The sequence below is a fragment of the Oncorhynchus clarkii genome, chromosome 16 (genome assembly GCF_045791955.1).
Source record: "Oncorhynchus clarkii lewisi isolate Uvic-CL-2024 chromosome 16, UVic_Ocla_1.0, whole genome shotgun sequence".
Classification (NCBI taxonomy): domain Eukaryota; kingdom Metazoa; phylum Chordata; class Actinopteri; order Salmoniformes; family Salmonidae; genus Oncorhynchus; species Oncorhynchus clarkii.
Window position 1 is genome coordinate 8,542,895 of NC_092162.1, and position 21,130 is coordinate 8,564,024.

Sequence of the window (21,130 nt, forward strand, 5' to 3'; positions counted from 1 at the left end):
AAGCAAACGTTAAAAAAACTCTTTATTGCCTCAAAACATGATTAAAACTATAATTGTTATATCATGAGTGGTCAGTCCTTGTATCCATAGTTGATCTAGCAATTGGAGAGTGGTTCAATTACTCCATCCCCATTCCTCAGCTGTTTACCAAATCAACCTTTGTTATTGTCCGAACTGCAGATTACCCCTTTTAAAAAACCTGACTTGGTCTTCCTCTGTTTGAACATGAACATAACACAACTTAAACGTGTTTTGTACCGCTTTGAAGAGCTAGCTACACTAAATAGCCTGAAACAGGAGTTGTTCCTGTACAGGTATAACTCATGGCCCTGATTATACATTCACCAGACAGTTTATTAGGTACACCCATCTAGTACCGGATCGGACACCCCTTTGTCTCCAGAACAGCCTGAAATCTTTGGGGCATGGATTCTTCAAGTCAAAAACGTTCCTCATGGATGTTGGTTCATGAAGGTAGGTGGGCTGTGAGCTACTGGTAGGTGGGCTGTGAGCTACTGGTAGGTGGACTGCGAGCTACTGGTAGGTGGACTGCGAGCTACTGGTAGGTGGGCTGTGAGGTACTGGTAGGTGGGCTGTGAGCTACTGGTAGGTGGACTGCGAGCTACTCGTAGGTGGACTGCGAGCTACTGGTAGGTGGACTGCGAGCTACTGGTAGTCCGCGATCGACCTGTTGCAGAGCTTTGCCCTAGACACTATGGTGCAGGAAAATCCCAGGAGGGCGGCCATTTCTGAGATACTGAATCCGGTGTGCCTGGAAACAGCGATCGTACCACGCTCAAAGTCGTTTAGGTCACTCATTTTGCCCATCCTAACGTTCAATCAAACAGTAACTGAAATCCTCGATGCCTGTCTGCCTGCTTTATATAGCAAAAGTGAACCATTTTTGTGAACAGGGTGTACCTAATAAACTGTCCGGTGAGTGGATCTCATATGGACATCATATAGCTAAGATAATTCCAGTGCTCATGACATGGATGAACTCGTGCATTGCAAATGGCCGCCACACTTCCAGCATTATTAGTGAGAAGAGCTACTAGCACTTTCAATCGCTTGATTGATCATTCAGCATGTTGGAATCACAGGAGACAAAACAACGTGTCCATTTGCCAGTTGAAACAAGTACAACTGGTTTTATTTCAACTGTTTGGATCACTTCTAAGAATGCTTTTAGTCCTACTTACAGGTTTCACATTCACTACATGTTAACAGGACACAGTTTGTTTGATAGTTGTCCTGCTTCATCCCCTTGGATCAGATACAATTGTTTTCCCAATGTCACAAATGTGTCTGTCACATCATGAATTCCCTCTGGAACAAAGCACAAATATTTGCTGTTTCCCCTCCATGGTGAAAGCAGTGGATCAGCCTCCACAGCACTCGAGAGCAGTACATCGGATGGAATAACAGCACCACCTTCTGGTCGAGTAAGGAAGTTCAGAATCAAGTCTTGGACATATGGGTGTTTTCCAGAGATGATTCTTTAGGCAGGGAGCAAAGGAACACAAACACAGCATCCAGGCCCTCTGCCCATCCACGCCTATACAATGGTACCTATGGAAACCACTGCAGTGGGTCCTTAGAAGACAGAGGGTCAGTGATTGATTGGGCTTTTGGATGTTGAGGTGTGTTTGGGTTTCTGTGTGTGTGTGTCTCACCACTGTATGTGTGTCTGTGTCTGGCTGGGGGTCTGCTGTGTGTACTGTGTGTGTAGGAGTGTGTTGGCGTGCGTTGAGTCCTGTCCCTCCAGCCAATCCTGGTAGAGTATGAGTAGGTCAGGGTTTGTGTCAGGCAGCCTGACTGTTAGACTGCTGTAGGCGTCCTCCATCTGCTGAACCAAGGCCTTATCCACGCGACCCCCTGTCTCTCCCTCCGCCTGCCCACGACCACTCACACAGCCTGGGGAGAGAGAGGGGGGAGAGAGAGGGGGGAGAACGGCGGTCAAACAAAGTATAAGATACAAAAATAAAGATTACACTAAATCCCTTTTCTAGTTTCTATATCCAGTTCAGTTCAACACAAACAGGTTGACAGCTGCCTCGTCACATTAACCCAAAACCAAACCAGGACCAGGAAGTAGATGTGACCTACCGCCGGGGCATGACAGCACCTCCACCAGTTGGTAGGGGATGTGTCCTGTCCTCATGCGGTGGACCAGAGTCTGGATGTTCCTGAAGCCGTAGACGGATGCAAACTGCAGCAGCACCTCCCCATCCCGCTCCAGACACACCTCCTGGAAGTCACGGTTCCTAGAGGAGGGAGGCAAGGGGGAGAGAGGAAGGGAGGCAGGGGGAGAGAGAGAGAGGGAGAGAGGAAGGGAGGCGGGGGGGGGGAGGAGAGGAAGGGAGGCGGGGGGAGAGAGGGAGGGAGGCGGGGGGAGAGAGGGAGGGAGGCGGGGGGAGAGAGGGAGGGAGGAGGGGGGAGAGAGGGAGGAGAGAGGGAGGGAGGAGGGGGGAGAGAGGGAGGGAGGAGAGAGGGAGAGGAAGGGAGGCGGGGGGAGAGGAAGGGAGGCGGGGGGAGAGGAAGGGAGGCGGGGGGAGATAGGGAGGGAGGAGAGAGGGAGAGAGGGGGTGCGGGAAAGGGTTGAGATGGAGGGAGGCAGGGAGGTCAGAGAGAGGGAGATGGGACACTTTTTTAAAAATTCACTCCCTCTTTTACAGCCTGCTTCCTTTACCCTCTTTTCTACTCCTCTCCGCTCTCATCCTTCCATCTCCTGAGTTCAAATACTATTTAGGGCATTTCAATTACTTTCAAAGACATTTGCATAACCTTTTTTGATAATACAAATTTTGAACGTTGTTAAAAGCAGAATTTTATAATATTACCATTGTCAACACACTCGTCGTCACTCCCGTTTAACGACTCTAAATCGCTTTGGCACAGTAGGCATCAAGTCACTTGCCGATAATGTTGCATATAACGCTGCAACTTTTTAAAAGAGCTGTCATTTTCATCTAACACTATCAAAGTTAACACTATAGATGCCTTCAATTCCCAATTTATAGGATTTTCACAATTTAGAGATATTTTAAACAACGTGATGTTATGTTCCAAATGGATAACTTGAAATAACATGAAGTAGGTCATTAAATAACCAAAAGAAAAACATGTTTATTTATTAGCCTGGTGGTTCTAAGTATTTAGGCATGTCATGTGAAAGAGTCTAGATTATTTATGGTTGATGAAATATCATTTTAGCAACTCAAAAGCAATTGCATGTGATGCAGGAATCACTGACTCACTGCAATGTTCTGTTACCAAGACACCTGCTGGTAACTCTTAACTGGTTAGGGCAGCTCATGAGGTCTCCTAAATATCTGTTGACTTGGAGTGACTCTTATGACTAAAGAGGCTTCATGCATAGCTGGTTTTTATTTGACCCAGAAGAGTAAAATGTCTCTATTCTCAGCGCTTGGGGACAATGTTCTCTTCTGAGATGCTTTGTGGATGCAGGCCCAGATCTGTTTTGCTGGTTTAAATAATGTATTTGAAAATACTTTGAATAGATGTAATTGATTCAAGCCACATTATCTAAAAAATAAAATAAAAAAACACACAGAAAATAAGTATTTAAATAAACAAAAGTCAAATCCACGCGTATTTGAACCCAGGTCAGCGCTCTTCCCTCTCCAACGGTCGCAGTTCAAGGTCTTCCATCTCTCCCCCCTCCTCACCTGAGAGTCTTGTATGTGATCTCGTCTACATCCAGACCAAACAGTTCCTTCGCTGCGTATTTGAAGACGTGTTCCAGGAAGCCCTCGGATCCTTTGCCCTCATGTCTCACCAAGGCTTGGCCCCCTGCCTCACTCAGCCTAACATGAAGATAAAGAGAAGAACGTTACACACTCGGAGTAGCTGAACCTAACAGACAGAAATACACTCACAGACACACATCACCACCTCACTGAGCAATGAGCCTGACATTGAGCACTGACAAACACTTCCTGGTTAAGAGCCCAGTGAACATTGAAACACTCACACGTGGTCTAGAGGGACAGAGTCCAGGTCTGCTACGGACACCTTCATCTGTTCCATCATGAGGAACACCTCCCCTGGAACACACACACATTCAGTCATTAAAACAACAGACAACTTATATGGAATGCAGTGTTTGATTTTTATCAGACATAAAATGGGACCCATCACGTCCCAAAAATTGACGACTCGAGTTTGCCGAAAAGCCCCTGGAAGCACCTGGATGATCATCAAGACTCTTGGAAGAATGTTCTGTGAACAAATGAGTCAAAAGTATAAAGGTTTTGAATGACATGGGTCCCGTTATGCCTGGCGAACACCAAACACTGCATTTCACAGTAAGAACCTCGTACCAACGGTGAAGCATGGTGGTGGTAGTGTGATGGTTTGGGGATGCTTTGCTGCCTCAGGACCTGGACAACTTGCCTTAATAGAAGGAACCATGAATTCTGCTCAGTATCAGAGTTCTACAGGAGAATGTCAGGCCATCCATCAGGGAGCTGAAGCTGAAGTGCAGCTGGGTCATGCAGCAAGACAATGATCCAAAACACACAATTAAGTCTACATGAAAATGGCTAAAAAGCAACAAATGTGAAGGTTTGGAATGGCCTAGTCAAAATCCAGGCCTAATCCCAATTGAGATGACAGGACTTGAAACGAGCAGCTCAGGCTTGAAAACCCACAAAATGTCGCTGAGTTACTGCAGCTCTGCATGGAAGAATGAGCTGAAAGACTGATCAACAGCTACAGGAAGCATTTGGTTGGATTCATTGCAGCTAAAGGTGGTACAACCATGTATTGAGTGTAAGGGGGCAATTACTTTCTCACACAGGGGCATTGGGTGTTGCATAACTTTGTGTATGAAGAAAGTATGCAATTGTTGTGTTATTTTTTCACTCAGGTTCCCTTTATCTAATATTAGGTTTTGGCTGAAGATCTGATAAAATTCAGTATCAAAAATATGCAAAAACAGAAAATCAGAAAGGGAGCAAATATTTTACAGCTAGAGAGGATAAATATAGAGGTATAGAGGATAAATATAGAGGTATAGAGGATAGATATAGAGGCAGAGAGGATAAATATAGAGGTAGAGAGGATAAATATAGAGGTAGAGAGGATGGATAGAGGTAGAGAGGATGGATAGAGGTAGAGAAGATAGATATAGAGGTAGAGAGGATAAATATAGAGGTAGAGAGGATAGATAGAGGTAGAGAGGATAAATATAGAGGTAGAGAGGATAAATATAGAGAGGATAAATATAGAGGTAAAAGAGGATAAATATAGAGGTAGAGAGGATAAATATAGAGGTAGAGAGGATATATATAGAGGTAGAGAGGATAAATATAGAGGTAGAGAGGATAGATATAGAGGTAGAGAGGATAGATATAGAGGTAGAGAGGATAGATATAGAGGTAGAGAGGATAGATATAGAGGTAGAGATGATAGATATAGAGGTAGAGAGGATAGATATAGAGGTAGAGAGGATAGATATAGATGTAGAGATGATAAATATAGAGGTGGAGAGGATAAATATAGAGGTAGAGAGGATAAATATAGAGGTAGAGGATAGATATAGAGGTAGAGAGGATAGATATAGAGGTAGAGAGGATAGATATAGAGAGGATAAATATAGAGGTAGAGAGGATAAATATAGAGGTAGAGAGGATAGATATATAGGTAGAGAGGATAAACATAGAGGTAGAGAGGATAAATATAGAGGTAGAGAGGATAGATATAGAGGTAGAGAGGATAAATATAGAGGTAGAGAGGATAAATATAGAGGTAGAGAGGATAAATATAGAGGTAGAGGATAGATATAGAGGTAGAGAGGATAGATATAGAGGTAGAGAGGATAGATATAGAGAGGATAAATATAGAGGTAGAGAGGATAAATATAGAGGTAGAGAGGATAAATATAGAGGTAGAGGATAGATATAGAGGTAGAGAGGATAGATATAGAGGTAGAGAGGATAGATATAGAGAGGATAAATATAGAGGTAGAGAGGATAAATATAGAGGTAGAGAGGATAGATATATAGGTAGAGAGGATAAACATAGAGGTAGAGAGGATAAATATAGAGGTAGAGAGGATAGATATAGAGGTAGAGAGGATAAATATAGAGGTAGAGGATAAATATAGAGGTAGAGGATAAATATAGAGGTAGAGAGGATAGATATAGAGGTAGAGAGGATAAATATAGAGGTAGAGGATAAATATAGAGGTAGAGGATAAATATAGAGGTAGAGAGGATAGATATTAGAGGAGAGGACAGATAGAGAGGTAGATAGGATAGATATTAGTAGAGAGGATAGATAGAGGTAGAGAGGATAGATATTAGTAGAGAGGATAGATAGAGGGGTAGAGAGGATGGAGCAGCAGTACCTGATGTGAGGACACAGTCCACGTCTCTGCTGTCCAGTAGACTGTTGTAGAACTCCTCTCGGACTGCCTCCAGTTTCTTATCGAAGCACGGGGCCACCACTATGTGGTACAGCTTGTCTGGGCTCAGCTTCTACAAGCACACAGAGAAAACACGGTTGACCTGTTGTGTGAGGTGATATAACACTTATAACACATGAGTAGTGTGGGCTCAATCAGTATTCACCTGTTGTGTGAGGTGATATAACACTGTTATAACACATGAGTAGTGTGGGCTCAATCAGTATTCATTCACCTGTTGTGCGAGGTGATATAACACTGTTATAATAGATGAGTAGTGTGGGCTCAATCAGTATTCACCTGTTGTGTGAGGTGATATAACACTGTTATAATAGATGAGTAGTGTGGGCTCAATCAGTATTCACCTGTTGTGTGAGGTGATATAACACTTATAACACATGAGTAGTGTGGGCTCAATCAGTATTCACCTGTTGTGTGAGGTGATATAACACTGTTATAACAGATGAGTAGTGTGGGCTCAATCAGTATTCACCTGTTGAAATGAGTTTCATTGAATCATATTGGATGGGTTGTTATAACAGATGAGTAGTGTGGGCTCAATCAGTATTCACCTGTTGTGTGAGGTGATATAACACTGTTATAACAGATGAGTAGTGTGGGCTCAATCAGTATTCACCTGTTGTGTGAGGTGATATAACACTGTTATAACAGATGAGTAGTGTGGGCTCAATCAGTATTCACCTGTTGTGTGAGGTGATATAACACTGTTATAACAGATGAGTAGTGTGGGCTCAATCAGTATTCACCTGTTGAAATGAGTTTCATTGAATCATATTGGATGGGTTGTTATAACAGATGAGTAGTATTGACCTTTTGTTTGGTAAAGTAGTCTTTAACCAGACAGCCCATAATCTGTTGAGGAGACCTGGCCGTACAGATGTGAGGAGTGACCAGACTACCCAGGACACGCTCAGCGTACCGGATCCACCCTGGAAGAAACAGAACACATGATAAAGCCTTCTGAAATTCCTTTGAGTCCTAAAGCTTATGTTTTTCTAAAGGGTTAATTAAGGTCAGAGAAAAATGTAGAGCAAGACTAAAACAGACGTGAAACTGAGGATGAGCGCAAGAGTGAGCGAATGAGAGAGCAGGAAAGGAAGAGCGACTCCCTTCCTGCAGGTCCTATCTCTAGGGAAGGGAGCGGTGTCAGGCTGACTGTCTCTCCCTCCTGTCCCCCTCCCTCCCTGCTCTGTCTCTCTCTCTCCCTCCATCCATCCATCCCTCACAGCTCCGTCTCTCCCTCACAGCTCTGTCTCTCTCTCTCCCTCCATCCATCCATCCCTCACAGCTCTGTCTCTCCCTTCCAGCTCTCGCTCTCCCTCCATCCCTCCCAGCTCGCTCCCCCCCTCCAAGCTCAATCTCTCTCTCTCGCTCCCTCCCTCCTCCCAGCCCAGTCTCTCTCGCTCCCTCCCTCCTCCCAGCCCAGTCTCTCTCGCTCCCTTCCTCCCAGCCCAATCTCTCTCTCGCTCCCTCCCTCCCCCTTCCAGCCCAAACTCTCTCCCGCTCCCTCCCTCCCTCCTAGCCCAGTTTCTCTCGCTCCCTCCCTCCCTCCGAGCCCAATCTACCTCTCTCGCTCCCTCCCCCCTCCCAGCCCCTCTCGCTCCCTCCCTCCCTACCAGCACAATCTCTCTCTCTCGCTCCCTCACCCCCCCCAGCCCAATCTCTCTCTCGCTCCCTCCCTCCCTCCTTCCCAGCCCAGTCTCCCTTGCTTCCTCCCTCCCAGCCAAATCTCTCTTGCTCCCTCCCTCCCTCCCTCCCTCCCTCCCTCCCTCCCTCCCAGCCCAATCTACCTCCCTCCCAGCCAAATCTCTCTCGCTCCCTACCAGCCCAATCTCTCCCTCCCTCCCTCCCTCTCAGCCCAATCTCCATCCTAGCCAAACCTCCCTCCCTCCCTCATATTAAATTTCCCATTACTCAACAACTAATGTATATGAAACGCTTCAGTCTGCTTTTAGACCCCATCATAGCACTGATACATTTACTTTTAATGGCGTCAGACCGAGGCTCTGTCCTCGTGCTCCTAGACCTTAGAGCTGTTTTTGACGTCATCGATCACCAGTCTTTTGGAGAGACTGGAAACCCTAATCGGTCGACACGGACAAGTTCTGGCCTGGTTTAGATCTTATCTGTCGGGAAAAATATCAGTTTGTCTCCTGTGGCTGGCTTACTAGTGCTCTTCCATGCCGTCCCTAGGAGTGGGTTGAGTCACTGACGTGATCTTCATGTCCGTTTTTTGCGCCCAATCGGGTTTGAGCGGTGGAGATCTTCGTGGGCTATACTCAGCCTTGTCTCAGCGTAGTAAGTGGGTGGTCTGTTGATATCCCTCTAGTGGTGTGGAGGCTGTGCTTTGGCAAAGTGGGTGGGGCTAAATCCTGCCTGGTTGTCCCTGTTCGGGCGTATCGTCGGACGGGGCCACAGTGTCGTCGTCTCCCCCCCACACCTGTCTCAGTCTCCAGTATCTATGCTGCAATAGTCTATGTGCCGGGGGGTTAGGGTCAGTCTGTAATATCTGGTGTACTTCTCCCATCTTATCTGGTGTCCTATGTGAATTTAAGAATGCTTCCTCTAATTCTCTCCTCCAGGAGGACCTGAGCCCTAGGACCATGCCTCAGGACTACCTGGCCTGATGACTCCTGGCTGTCCCCAACCCACCTGGTTATGCTGCTGCTCCAGTTTCAACTGTTCTGCCCGCGGCTATGGAACCCTGACCTGTTCACCGGACGTGCTACCTTGTCCCGGACCTGCTGTTTTGGACTCTCTCTCTACCGCACCTGCTGTTTCTAACTCTGAATGATCGGCTATGAAAAGCCAACTGACATTTACTCCTGACGTGCTGACCTGTTGCATCCTCTACAACCACAGTGATTATTATTTGACCCTGCTGGTCATCTATGAACGTTTGAACATCTTGAAGAACAATCTGGCCTGAAATGGCCATGTACTCTTACAATCTCCACCCTGCACAGCCAAAATAACACTGAACAAACTCTCATAGCCTGGTTCCTCTCTAGGTTTCTTCCTAGGTTCCTGGCCTTTCTAAGGTTTTTTTCCTAGCCACCGTGCTTCTACACCTGCATTGCTTGCAGTGTGGGGTTTGAGGCTGTGTTTCTGTACAGCACTTTGAGATATCAGCTGATGTAAGAAAGGGCTTTATAAATACATTTGATTTGATGAATTCGTAGCTTAAAGCTGCAATGTGTCCCTTTTTGAGTGAGCTGATCATTTCCACATAGACATGTGAGTTATAGGTCTGACATTCTCATTGAAAGCAAGTCTAAGAAGCGATAGATCTGTTCTATGCGCACTATTACTATGCTTCCTGTTATTAAGTTTCATTTTTGCATTTTTCTTTTAGTTTCAGGTTTTGTACACCAGCTTCAAACAGCTGAAAACACTTTGTTGTTATGGAAATTACATTTCACAGCGGTTTAGATGGTTCAATGACTTCCTACACTGTAAATATGTAAAGGTGTACATATTACCTGGACAGGAGGAGGTGAACATGGGTAGGGCCTGGTTGTCATGGTTCCTCTTGCGGTACCTCTGGACAAATTCTCTCTGGCTCTCCAGAATACTGAAGCCTGCAGCTAGAGTGGTATCAAACACATACTGCACCCCTACAGAGGGAGACAGGGGGGGGGGGAGACAAGGATTAATCTGGTAGATGCCTGTGAATGTACCGCACACATATACTTCACACACACACACACACACACGCTACGTTGTACTAAGTCAGACGCACACAGAATCTCTCTTACGACACACACACACACATTTGTTTTACTATACTTGTGAGGATTTTTGGGGACCAACAATTGATACCCATTCAAAATGCTATTTTCCCTAACCCCTAATGTCTAGTCCTAAAATGTGGGCTTTGGTAATAATGCCTAACTTGCGCTAGTGGGAATTTATCGCCCTCCCTCTGCCTTAACAGGTTCTCTTAGTCAATTATCTGACTTCCTATCAAACTACTCTAAATCTGAATTCTAAATCTGAATTCTAAATCTAAATCTGAATTCTAAATCTGAATTCTAAATCTAAATCTGAATTCTAAATCTGAATTCTAAATCTGAATTCTAAATCAAAATCTGAATTCTAAATCTAAATCTGAATTCTTTGTGATCTAAATCTGAATTCTAAATCTTAATCTGAATTCTAAGTCTAAATCTGAATTCTAAATCTGAATTCTAAATCTAAATCTGAATTCTAAATCTGAATTCTTTGTGATCTAAATCTGAATTGGTTGATGCCAGCTTCTGATAGATATCTGCATTGAGCTAAATCTGTCAGTCTAACTCAACCAACCCGTCCCAACTTTAAAAACACCCTGAAAAATACCCGTAGCTTAAAGCTGCTTTAAATATTATTTTGAGAAACGACCCTCATGAGTATACAGCCAATGGAATTTTTGCTAATGAGTTCAGTGACCACTTATCCGTTTCCTGCATAAGAGATGCAAAGCTAAATCTCACCCTCGCATTATTACAAAGAGACATTTCAATGAGCAACAATTCCTGTCTGAGAATTGGGGGGTGTCAGATATCTGACTCGGATCAGGCCCTAAATTGTTTAACTTCCTTGCTCAACTCTATTGCAGATAAGCACGCACCGTTCAAGACGGTGATAGAGGTACTTCCTGGTTCACACATGAAACTGCCAGAGGAACTTCAGAAGAAGCATTTAGCTTGGGCTCAGGCTGACTGATTCCACGTTTGACTGGCAGTCCTTCAGATGCTTGAGACATACTGAGGTCTATCCCTGGTTAGTAAAGCAACATTGGCATACTTCTTCAACTGTGTATCTGAGAATGGTGGGAATCCAGCTGCCTTCTAGAAGGTAGTCAAATCTCTGAAACAAAACTCCACGCCCTCATTAACCCAGCAGGTTATGACAGACTCTGGTCCCGTAACAGATAAGATGAACATTTGTGGTGCTTTTAATAACCACTCTGACTCTTCAGGCCACCTATTTGATGAAATATATTTGGAAAACTCTGATTCCAGTAGAGGGAGCCCTTTACTCACCTCGAGCTAGGTTGCAGAGAACGATACATTCCCAGATACACATTGCTCATTTGATGCCTATGATGTACTAAGTGCCTTATTGAAGATCGATGTAAAACATTCCACTGGGGCTGACTCACATGATGCCTTTTTGCTGTAGCTTTCTTCCCCAGTTATTGCATTAACACATCACACACACACACACACACACACACACACACACACACACAGTACCAGTCAAAAGTTGTCACACCTACTCATTCAATGGTTTTTCTTTATTTTCTACATTGTAGAATAATAGTGAAGACATCAACACTATGAAATAACACATACAGTATGGAGTGTTAAACAAATCAAAATATATTTAATATTTTAGATTCTTCAAAGTGGCCCCCCTTTGAACACTCTTGGCATTCTCTCAACCACCTTCATTAGGTTTTGGTTTTGTTGTTGTTTTTATTTCACCTTTATTTATCAATACTCTTTTAAAATGCATATTGATGAACTTTGTAATCGGCTAAAAAAATCAAGCTAGGCTTCCTCTATAGAAACAGGACATGTTTGTCCTCTATACAAATAGAAGACAAATTGTGCAAGCTACTTTTATGTCTGTTATAGATTATGGGGATATTATTTACATGCTATGGCATCAAAACTTAAAAATCGCTGGATGCTACTTATCATTGTTCACTTTATCACGGGTTTTAGCTACAGAACTCACCACTGTGTTTTATATCAAAATGTGGGTTGGACTTCGATGTCCGTGAGACGAGAACAACATGCTCTCGTGTTTGTCTATAAAACACTTCTGAATAAACTACCTTCTTATTTATCATCACTCATCAATATTATTATTCCTAAAACCAGGTCTCAAACATGGATTACACTTGAGGCCCATGCGATTTCCACAGAGCTGGGTATGGCTGCCTTTTCCTGTTACACTCCTTGCCTATGGAATAAGCCTGCAGACTAAACTTAAACTAGAGACTCTTGTCTCCTTGTCGCCCATTTTAAACATTTATTGGAGCATTTTTATTTTTGTATTGGTTGTAACTGTTTCTGGTAATGCAAGTTCTGCTGTTAGGGGAATAACGTGTTAGGGGAATAACCTGTTAGGGGAATAACCTGTTAGGGGAATAACCTGTTAGGGGAATAACCTGTTAGGGGAATAAACTGTGTGTAAATGTAATCTGTTGCTGTATGTTTTTGTGTTATCTGTGATGGTTTTGTTTGTCTTGTGTAGTTTCATTGTACCTAAACTGTATGTGTAAACATGTATACGCAGGGCCCAGCTGTAAAAGAGACCCTGGTCTCAGTCTGTGTTCCTTGTTGAAATAAAGGTGTAATAATAATTTAACTTGGTAAGTCAGTTAAGAACAAATTCTTATTTACAATGACGGCCTACACCGGCCAAACCCGGACGACGCTGGGCCAATTGTGCGCCGCCTTATGGGACTCCCAATCACGGCCGGTTGTGATACAGCCAGGATTCGAACCAGGGTGTCTGTAGTGACGCCTCTAGTACTGAGATGCAGTGCCTTAGGCCACTGCGCCACTCGGTAGCCACCTGGGATGCATTTAATTTAACAGGTGTGCCTTGTTAAAAGTTAATTTGTGGAATTTCTTTCCTTCTTAACGCATTTGAGCCAATCAGTTGTGTTGTAACAAGGTAGGATTGCTATACAGAAGATAGCCCTATTTGGTAAAATACCAAGTCAATATTATGGAAAGAACAGCTCAAATAAGCAAAGCGAAACGATAGTCCATCATTACTTTAAGACATGAAGGTCATTCAATCAGGATCATTTCAAAGTTTCTTCTAGTGCAGTAACAAAAACCATCAAGTGCTATGATGAAACTGGCTCTATGAGGACAGCCACAGGAAAGGAAGACCCAGTTGCAGCCCAAATAATTGCTTCACAGATTTCAAGTCACAGACATCTCAACATCTCACCGATCACATCTCAACGATTATGATTATTGGAGGACCAAAAAAAGCCGATACCGATTAAATCGGCAATTTTTTAAAATGTATTTGTAATAATGACAATTACAACAAAACAATGAAAAGTTAAAATAAGTTAATATAATACATCAATAAAATCAATTTAGCCTAAAATAAATAATGAAACATGTTCAATTTGGTTTAAATAATGCAAAAACAAAGTGTTGGAGAAGAAAGTAAAAGTGCAATATGTGCCATGTTAGAAAGCTAACGTTTAAGTTCCTCAGAACATGAGAACATATGAAAGCTGGTGGCTCCTTTTGACATGAGTCTTCAATATTCCCAGGTAAGAAGTTTTCGCTTGTAGTTATTATAGGACTTATAGGACTATTTCTCTCTATACCATTTGTATTTCATATACCTTTGACTATTGGATGCTCTTATAGGCACTTTAGTATTGCCAGTGTAACAGAATAGCTTCCGTCCCTCTCCTCGCCCCTACCTGGGCTCGAACCTGGGCTCCTCGCCCCTACCCGGGCTCGACAACAGCCACCCTCGAAGCAGCGAAACCAATGCAGAGCAAGGGGAACAACTACAAGTCTCAGAGCGAGTGACGTTTGAAATGCTATTAGCGCGCACCCTGCTAACTAGCTAGCCATTTCACATCGGTTACACCAGCCTAATCTCGGGAGTTGATAGGCTTGAATTCATAAACAGCTCAATGCTTGGTCACTACATGATTCCATATGTGTTATTTCATAGTTTTGATGTCTTCACTATTATTCTACAATGTAAAAAATAGTAAAAATAAAGAAAAACCCTTGAATGAGTAGGTGTGTCCAAACTTTTGACTGGTACTGTATACTTCCGTAACTGTTTTCAACTGGTACCGCGGGACTTGAGTCTTGTGACTCGTCTGAAGGTTCGAACGCTACAGACGATTTGATGAGAAGACCGGTTTTCAGGATGTCTCATCTTCTGACAAACACCGCTTGAGTGCAGTCATCTTTCACAGCGGAAGTGAAAGGATGAGGAAGTGCGACATGGGCGGATGAGGAAGTGCGACATGGGCGGATGAGGAAGTGCGACATGGGCGGATGAGGAAGTGCGAAATAGGCGGATGAGGAAGTGCGACATGGGCGGATGAGGAAGTGCGACATGGGCGGATGAGGAAGTGCGAAATAGGCGGATGAGGAAGTGCGACATGGGCGGATGAGGAAGTGCGAAATAGGCGGATGCGGTGGATTGAGACGCATCCAATGAAAATAATACATATCTCTAGTTTAAACTGACAGATTTTTAGTGGAGACGTTTGTATTACGCCAATTGGATTTCCGCGGGGGGCGCGGACATCGACTTTAGAGTTAAGGCCACCTTGAAATTAGACTTGCTGTTTTCCATTGGCCAGTTCAGATCAGGTATAAGGGAGGGGATGTGTGAGAGTTGTGTTTGTTTTGATGAATAATGTGGTATTCATTGCATTGGTATTATCTTACATGATGTGTATTAAATTGTCTATGTTCATGTTCACAAGGCTCCCTTGTAAATGACACGCTGGTGATCCACCCTATAAAAATAAAAAGTTAAATACAAAAAATAACAACCCCTAACCCTAACCCCTAATCCTAACCCAACCCCTAAACCTAACCCCTAATCCTAAACCTAACCCTAAAACTGTCAGCCTTCTCCTTGGATTACTATTCAGATGGGGACTTCTGGTCAGAATTATAGTAAAACGGACGGAAAGACACACACACACACACACACTCCAATGCAACTACAGGGTTTGTCTCTGGAAAAGCCAATTGAAATCTACCACAGAGACATAGATACACACTCCCTTACCGAGGCTCTTGAGGAAGCCACAGAGTTTGCGTGTGGCCTCAGGAATGTCCAGACCGAACTTGACAGCAAAGAAAGGCAGAGACTGGGAACACACTGACACCACCAGGACCTGGTGTTTGGTGACGTCACACTTCTGTAATAGTACATAGAAGGAGAGAGACATGTCACACTTCTCTAATAGTACATAGAGAGAGAGAGAGACACGTCACACTTCTGTAATAGTAGATAGAGGGAGGGAGAGACACGTCACACTTCTGTAATAGTACATAGAGAGAGAGAGAGACACGTCACACTTCTGTAATAGTAGATAGAGGGAGAGACACGTCACACTTCTGTAATAGTACATAGAGAGAGAGACACGTCACACTTCTGTAATAGTACACATAGAGAGAGAGACACGTCACACTTCTGTAATAGTACATAGAGAGAGACACGTCACACTTCTGTAATAGTACATAGAGAGAGAGACACGTGACACTTCTGTAATAGTACATAGAGAGAGAGACACGTCACACTTCTGTAATAGTACATAGAGAGAGAGACACGTCACACTTCTGTAATAGTACATAGAGAGAGAGACACGTCACACTTCTGTAATAGTACATAGAGAGAGAGAGAGATATGTCACACTTCTGTAATAGTACATAGAGAGAGAGACACGTCACACTTCTGTAATAGTACATAGAGAGAGAGAGAGAGACTCGTCACACTTCTGTAATAGTAGATGGAGGGAGAGAGACACGTCACACTTCTGTAATAGCAGAGAGAGAGAGAGAGACACGTCACACTTCTGTAATAGTAGATGGAGGGAGAGAGAGAGACACGTCACACTTCTGTAATAGTAGAGAGAGAGAGAGAGACACGTCACACTTCTGTAATAGTACATAGAGAGAGAGACACGTCACACTTCTGTAATAGTACATAGAGGGCGAGAGAGACACGTCACACTTCTGTAATAGTACATAGAGGGCGAGAGAGACACGTCACACTTCTGTAATAGTAGATAGAGGGAGAGAGAGACACGTCACACTTCTGTAATAGTAGATAGAGGGAGAGAGACACGTCACACTTCTGTAATAGTACATAGAGAGAGATAGAGAGAGGTCACACTTCATCCAGGAAGAGAGAGACACGTCACACTTCTGTAATAGTAGAGAGAGAGACACGTCACACTTCTGTAATAGTAGAGAGAGAGAGAGACACGTCACACTTCTGTAATAGTAGAGAGAGAGAGAGAGAGAGACACACGTCACACTTCTGTAATAGTAGAGAGAGAGAGAGACACGTCACACTTCTGTAATAGTAGATGGAGGGAGAGAGATACACGTCACACTTCTGTAATAGTACATAGAGAGAGATAGAGAGAGGTCACACTTCATCCAGGAAGAGAGAGACCATTTGCCTGACATCCACATTAAATGCCCCATACATTTCAGTGAAGTGAAACAAAGTTTAACCAAACAATCAGTAGGCAAGGCAGGCAAAAAGACCAGTATTAGCAACACACATCACGAGGTGATCTGGAAAGTACAGTAAAGATAACCAAACCATTCCTCTTTCCTCCCAGACAGCGTTAGCCCTTGTCTCTTTAGTTACATCACAAAGCTACTCAGATCTCCACAAGCGCTTGGCTTCCACTAGATAGCATAGCCACAATGCCATTCTCATTGAAAGCAAGTCTAAAAATCAGTAGATCTGTTCTATGCTTCCTGTTTCTATGCTTCCTGTTTCTTTTTTGCATCTTTTACTTTCGGTTTTCTACACCAGCTTAAACCAGATGAAAATAATATATTTTGGGGTTTAAAAAATATATTTCACAGCATTTTAGATGGTACAATAATTATGTACACATAAACTGAAATTAGGCGAAGAATTATAATTTTAGCAATCAGGAAATGGCAGAGTGATTTCCGCATATTGCACTTTTAAGGTTATATTATTAAAATTACATGTTATTAAGAGAAGAGAAATTGCTGAGGTTTATGACTTTTTGGCTGTGGTAACTAATGATAATCCAAGTGCTAATCATGTGAGGAGTCCAGGGTTGAATTCCTTAGGGACCATCTCAGCAACACATTTAGTCCAAAAAAAGAAGAGGGGAACAAAGTGGCTCTTATTGCATAAGTCCAGGTAGTTCAAAATTCAAAAGGCACTCGCACATCTAAGCAATCTAATTTGCAGGTTCACGGCAACAGTTGAACAAGATGAAGGAGAAAGGAAACCGCACACTGTTGTTGATAGTATCACTGATATTTAATAAGCTTTACGTATCGGCCTCACGGCCTTCGTCAGAGCTTTTGTGAATTTAAAAAGAATGTGCACCCTTATGTGGACCTCGCCCCTCCCACAGCTGTTCCACACATCGAAAGGGGTTGGAGGTGAAGGAAAAGCAAATATAACAACATGCATTTCATAAATATTACAAAAGTGTATAAATAAAACGTCTTAAACACGTCTGTAAAACCACAATGAGGACATGGCAAGTTTTCACTAATCATTGGGTACATTGTACGAAAAACAGAGTAATCTTAAATAGGCACATTATTCATGTTCAAATTCACAACATAACATACACAGGCATTTCATCATTAAGTCCTTTAGGAAATAATGTCTGGAGGGTGAAAATCCAAAAACATTCTCTTTTACTCAGAGTATTATTAATATCACCTCCCCTGTCTGATATCTTAACTTTCTCTACGCCACAAAATCTACCTATTTGGTAGCACATATTTGTTTTCCTTCACCTCCAACCCCTTTCGATGTGTGGAACGGCTGTGGGAGGGGCGAGGTCCACATAAGGGTGCTCATTTTTTTATCACAAAAGCTCTGACGAAGGCCATGAGGCCGATATGTAAGCTTATTAAATATCAGTGATACTATCAAGAGCAGTGTGCAGTTTCCTTTTTCCTTCATAAGTCCAGGTAGTCCCTCCCTGTTTCCGCAAGTTTTCTTCCGTTTGGTGCCTATTGAATATGACCCAGGTAGCCTGGTCAGTGATCCAGTAGTACCTTGTTCTGGCCCAGGACCCGGGCCACCTCCTCCAGGTTCTGTTGAGAGATCTTTAGGCTCTCCTCCTCTGACACACAGCCCTCACAGGACAGACAGGCACTCAGCAACACCTGCTGCTGGAGGGGAGGCGAGGAGGCGGGGACCTCTCTGTTGGCTACATCTGCCTCCGGAACGCCTGCACCACTCTGCTTCTTGTTGCACTGGAAATGATCAATCAATACATCAATCAAGGTTAGAATTGGCCACGATATAAAATGTTTGACTATCATATGCTAAAAGTAACACACTCAAACAACTGGGACAGATACTCAGCAACACCAGATATGATTGGAATGACAATTTCTGTTGCAGAGAGCCACTTCCACACTGCACAGTGAAACCACAAACATTACATGGGCTCTTACCTGTTTAGTGCAATTCTCACACTTCTCCTTGCGTCTTCTCATGTTCACTTCTGACATTTTTAAATGATATGGCTGTTGGATTTCACACAAACACAAGAGCAAGGTCAGTGAGCCATCCAACTCAACAGTAGACCTAATTCTGCATTATCCATCCAACTCAACAGTAGACCTAACCCTGCATTATCCATCCAACTCAACAGTAGACCTAACTCTGCATTATCCATCCAACTCAACAGTAGACCTAACTCTGCATTATCCATCCAACTCAACAGTAGACCTAATTCTGCATTATCCATCCAACTCAACAGTAGACCTAACCCTGCATTATCCATCCAACTCAACAGTAGACCTAACTCTGCATTATCCATCCAACTCAACAGTAGACCTTGAATCTTCACAACACCTCTACACATTCTCCTTGGACAACTGCCCACTACTAAGATCCAAACTAAATTGCTAGTGTTTGTTTTTGTGTGTGTGTGACTCAACTCCACCCAACTTCTACATTGTTAACCCTGTCCTAACCAATTAGGATAATTCTTCTTATCTCAACAGCAGCAGATTATAATGATTTTAAACTGCCTGTTGCGACATAACAGCGTCCTGTCATCACGAAATAGCACACATAATTGCACCAAATGTGTGAATAGGCAGGCGATAGAGCCTGATTCTTTTATATGCTATTACATAGGTACATTATGATAACTATGTTGATGAAGACCCAAAGCATCTGTGCTCTTGGTAGGTTACTAAACCAACAACAACAACAACAACAACAACAAATGAGTAGCTCGCGCCACATGTTTCATTTATTTATAAAGTATCTCTCGTGCTAGAAAAGGACGGAGAACCCTGGGCTACCGTATTCAATATTGGCTTACATATCATACAGTAACCATAGACACAAATAACATAACGATATATAATAATAATCTACTATTATAATTGTCTGATATATTATGCAATAAATGGTAAATAACGGTTGATGCATCTGTGAGAACATATCGGCCTATTATCAGGAACACATTTAAACAGCAATTGTGGCGGAAATTAGTATTCATATCCTGGTAATATGGTTAAAGGATCTATTATTATGCTTTCTGGTAAGTTTTAAATCCCTAACTAAACACTAATTGGAGGCAGGAGAAAAAAATATTCCTTTCTTATCATCAAATGTGTAATGTCTTGCTTGCCTAAAAGACAACCTTGCTCTCCAGAACCCGAGCGTCTATGAAGGCGACACAAGCTACATCTATGACGTCTATACCAGGGTCCATCGTCAGCCACGTATTAGTAAAATTGTATATTTCAATAAATAGGTGAATATTCTATCAGTGCACTCACCGGTTGGACGTTTTCTACTGTTCTGCTTTTAAACAAAATAGTTCAAAAAACATTTCAAGAAGAAAGGGGGAGTTAGAGCAGGGTTCTCGGTTGCAGGTGATCTCATAGAGCTTGCTCAGCAATATCTGGAGCGATTACGGTACAGCTGGAAGGCAACAACGGTCAACATGAGACTCGGCCACGGTTTCGGTCACAAGACCTGCTAATGTTGAAATGAGTCCGGGGTTCCAGACAAGTTTTCACGACGACTTGACTTCAGAATACGTGACTCCATTGTGTTCACCGGTCATTGAAGAGCGCATGCGTAAAACCTTCCCCGCCTCGACAGATATCGTCATTGCTTTTTGGTACACCAAAAATTCCAATGGGACGCTGCTTTGCAGCATTTGCGTTGCAGAAGCAGTTGTAGCGTGTTCTGTGTGTTGCACGTTGGATTTCCAACGTATGCATCAAATTGTATGCGTAGACTTGACATAAATAGTATATGATCAAATAAACCGAAAATAAAAGAGACGGTGCGTTTTTTTCTTCTACGTTTTTGTGTGATTTTTAAAATATCAGAGACACAAGATGTTAGAAATATTGGGCGGATTCGATTATGTTACTGTGAGACGGTCTATGGCGCGTGACGTCACGAGCAAAAGCGGCGAGGGAGGAGCGCCACAGTTTCAAACCCAGAGGTGCAATATTGCGAGACTTCCGAGAACGCTTGTGAAACAAACAAAACGCTTGGTTTTTAGCCTTTGACAAATCAATGAGAGAAAAAAAATATTCCTTAGTTAATTTTCTCAAAATCTAAAGGCACGACCTAGATTCGAGCCAATGTCTTAAATAGTTGAACATGTTATTACTCGGGTCTCGTGAAAGTAATACACTTACACGTTTTCATTTTTTTTGTCGAAAACAACATTTTATAAAAGAGTGCCTTTGAGTTGGAAGGCCTGCACATGCGCACTTTGGCCTGAGACGACTGTTAAACGTGTAGATGACCGACGCAAGAGTTCAGTTTACCAACGTCCCCTACAAGTGTGATTGGAGAAGCAGTTTTAGCCTATCTTCATACTGTACTGTCTTTGGGAGCGCCCGTCTCAAATGGAACAGTAATCTCCCCTGCTCAGTCATG

The 21,130-nt window shown here is 43.1% G+C and overlaps 1 protein-coding gene across 1 annotated transcript; it reads right to left on the reverse strand.

The window, feature by feature from the left end:
• Positions 1-1,119: 1,119 nt before the first annotated feature.
• LOC139367922 (nuclear prelamin A recognition factor-like) lies at positions 1,120-20,640 on the reverse strand. The gene is made up of 11 exons (XM_071106313.1): positions 20,008-20,640; positions 18,664-18,735; positions 18,259-18,459; positions 15,251-15,383; positions 9,937-10,071; positions 7,265-7,383; positions 6,377-6,506; positions 3,998-4,070; positions 3,693-3,830; positions 2,110-2,267; positions 1,120-1,917 (listed from the first exon to the last, which is right to left on the reverse strand). The coding sequence occupies exons 2-11, from the start codon at positions 18,718-18,720 to the stop codon at positions 1,673-1,675; spliced, it is 1,389 nt and encodes a 462-aa protein (XP_070962414.1). The 5' UTR covers positions 18,721-18,735; positions 20,008-20,640; the 3' UTR covers positions 1,120-1,672.
• Between the last annotated feature and the right edge of the window lie 490 nt (positions 20,641-21,130).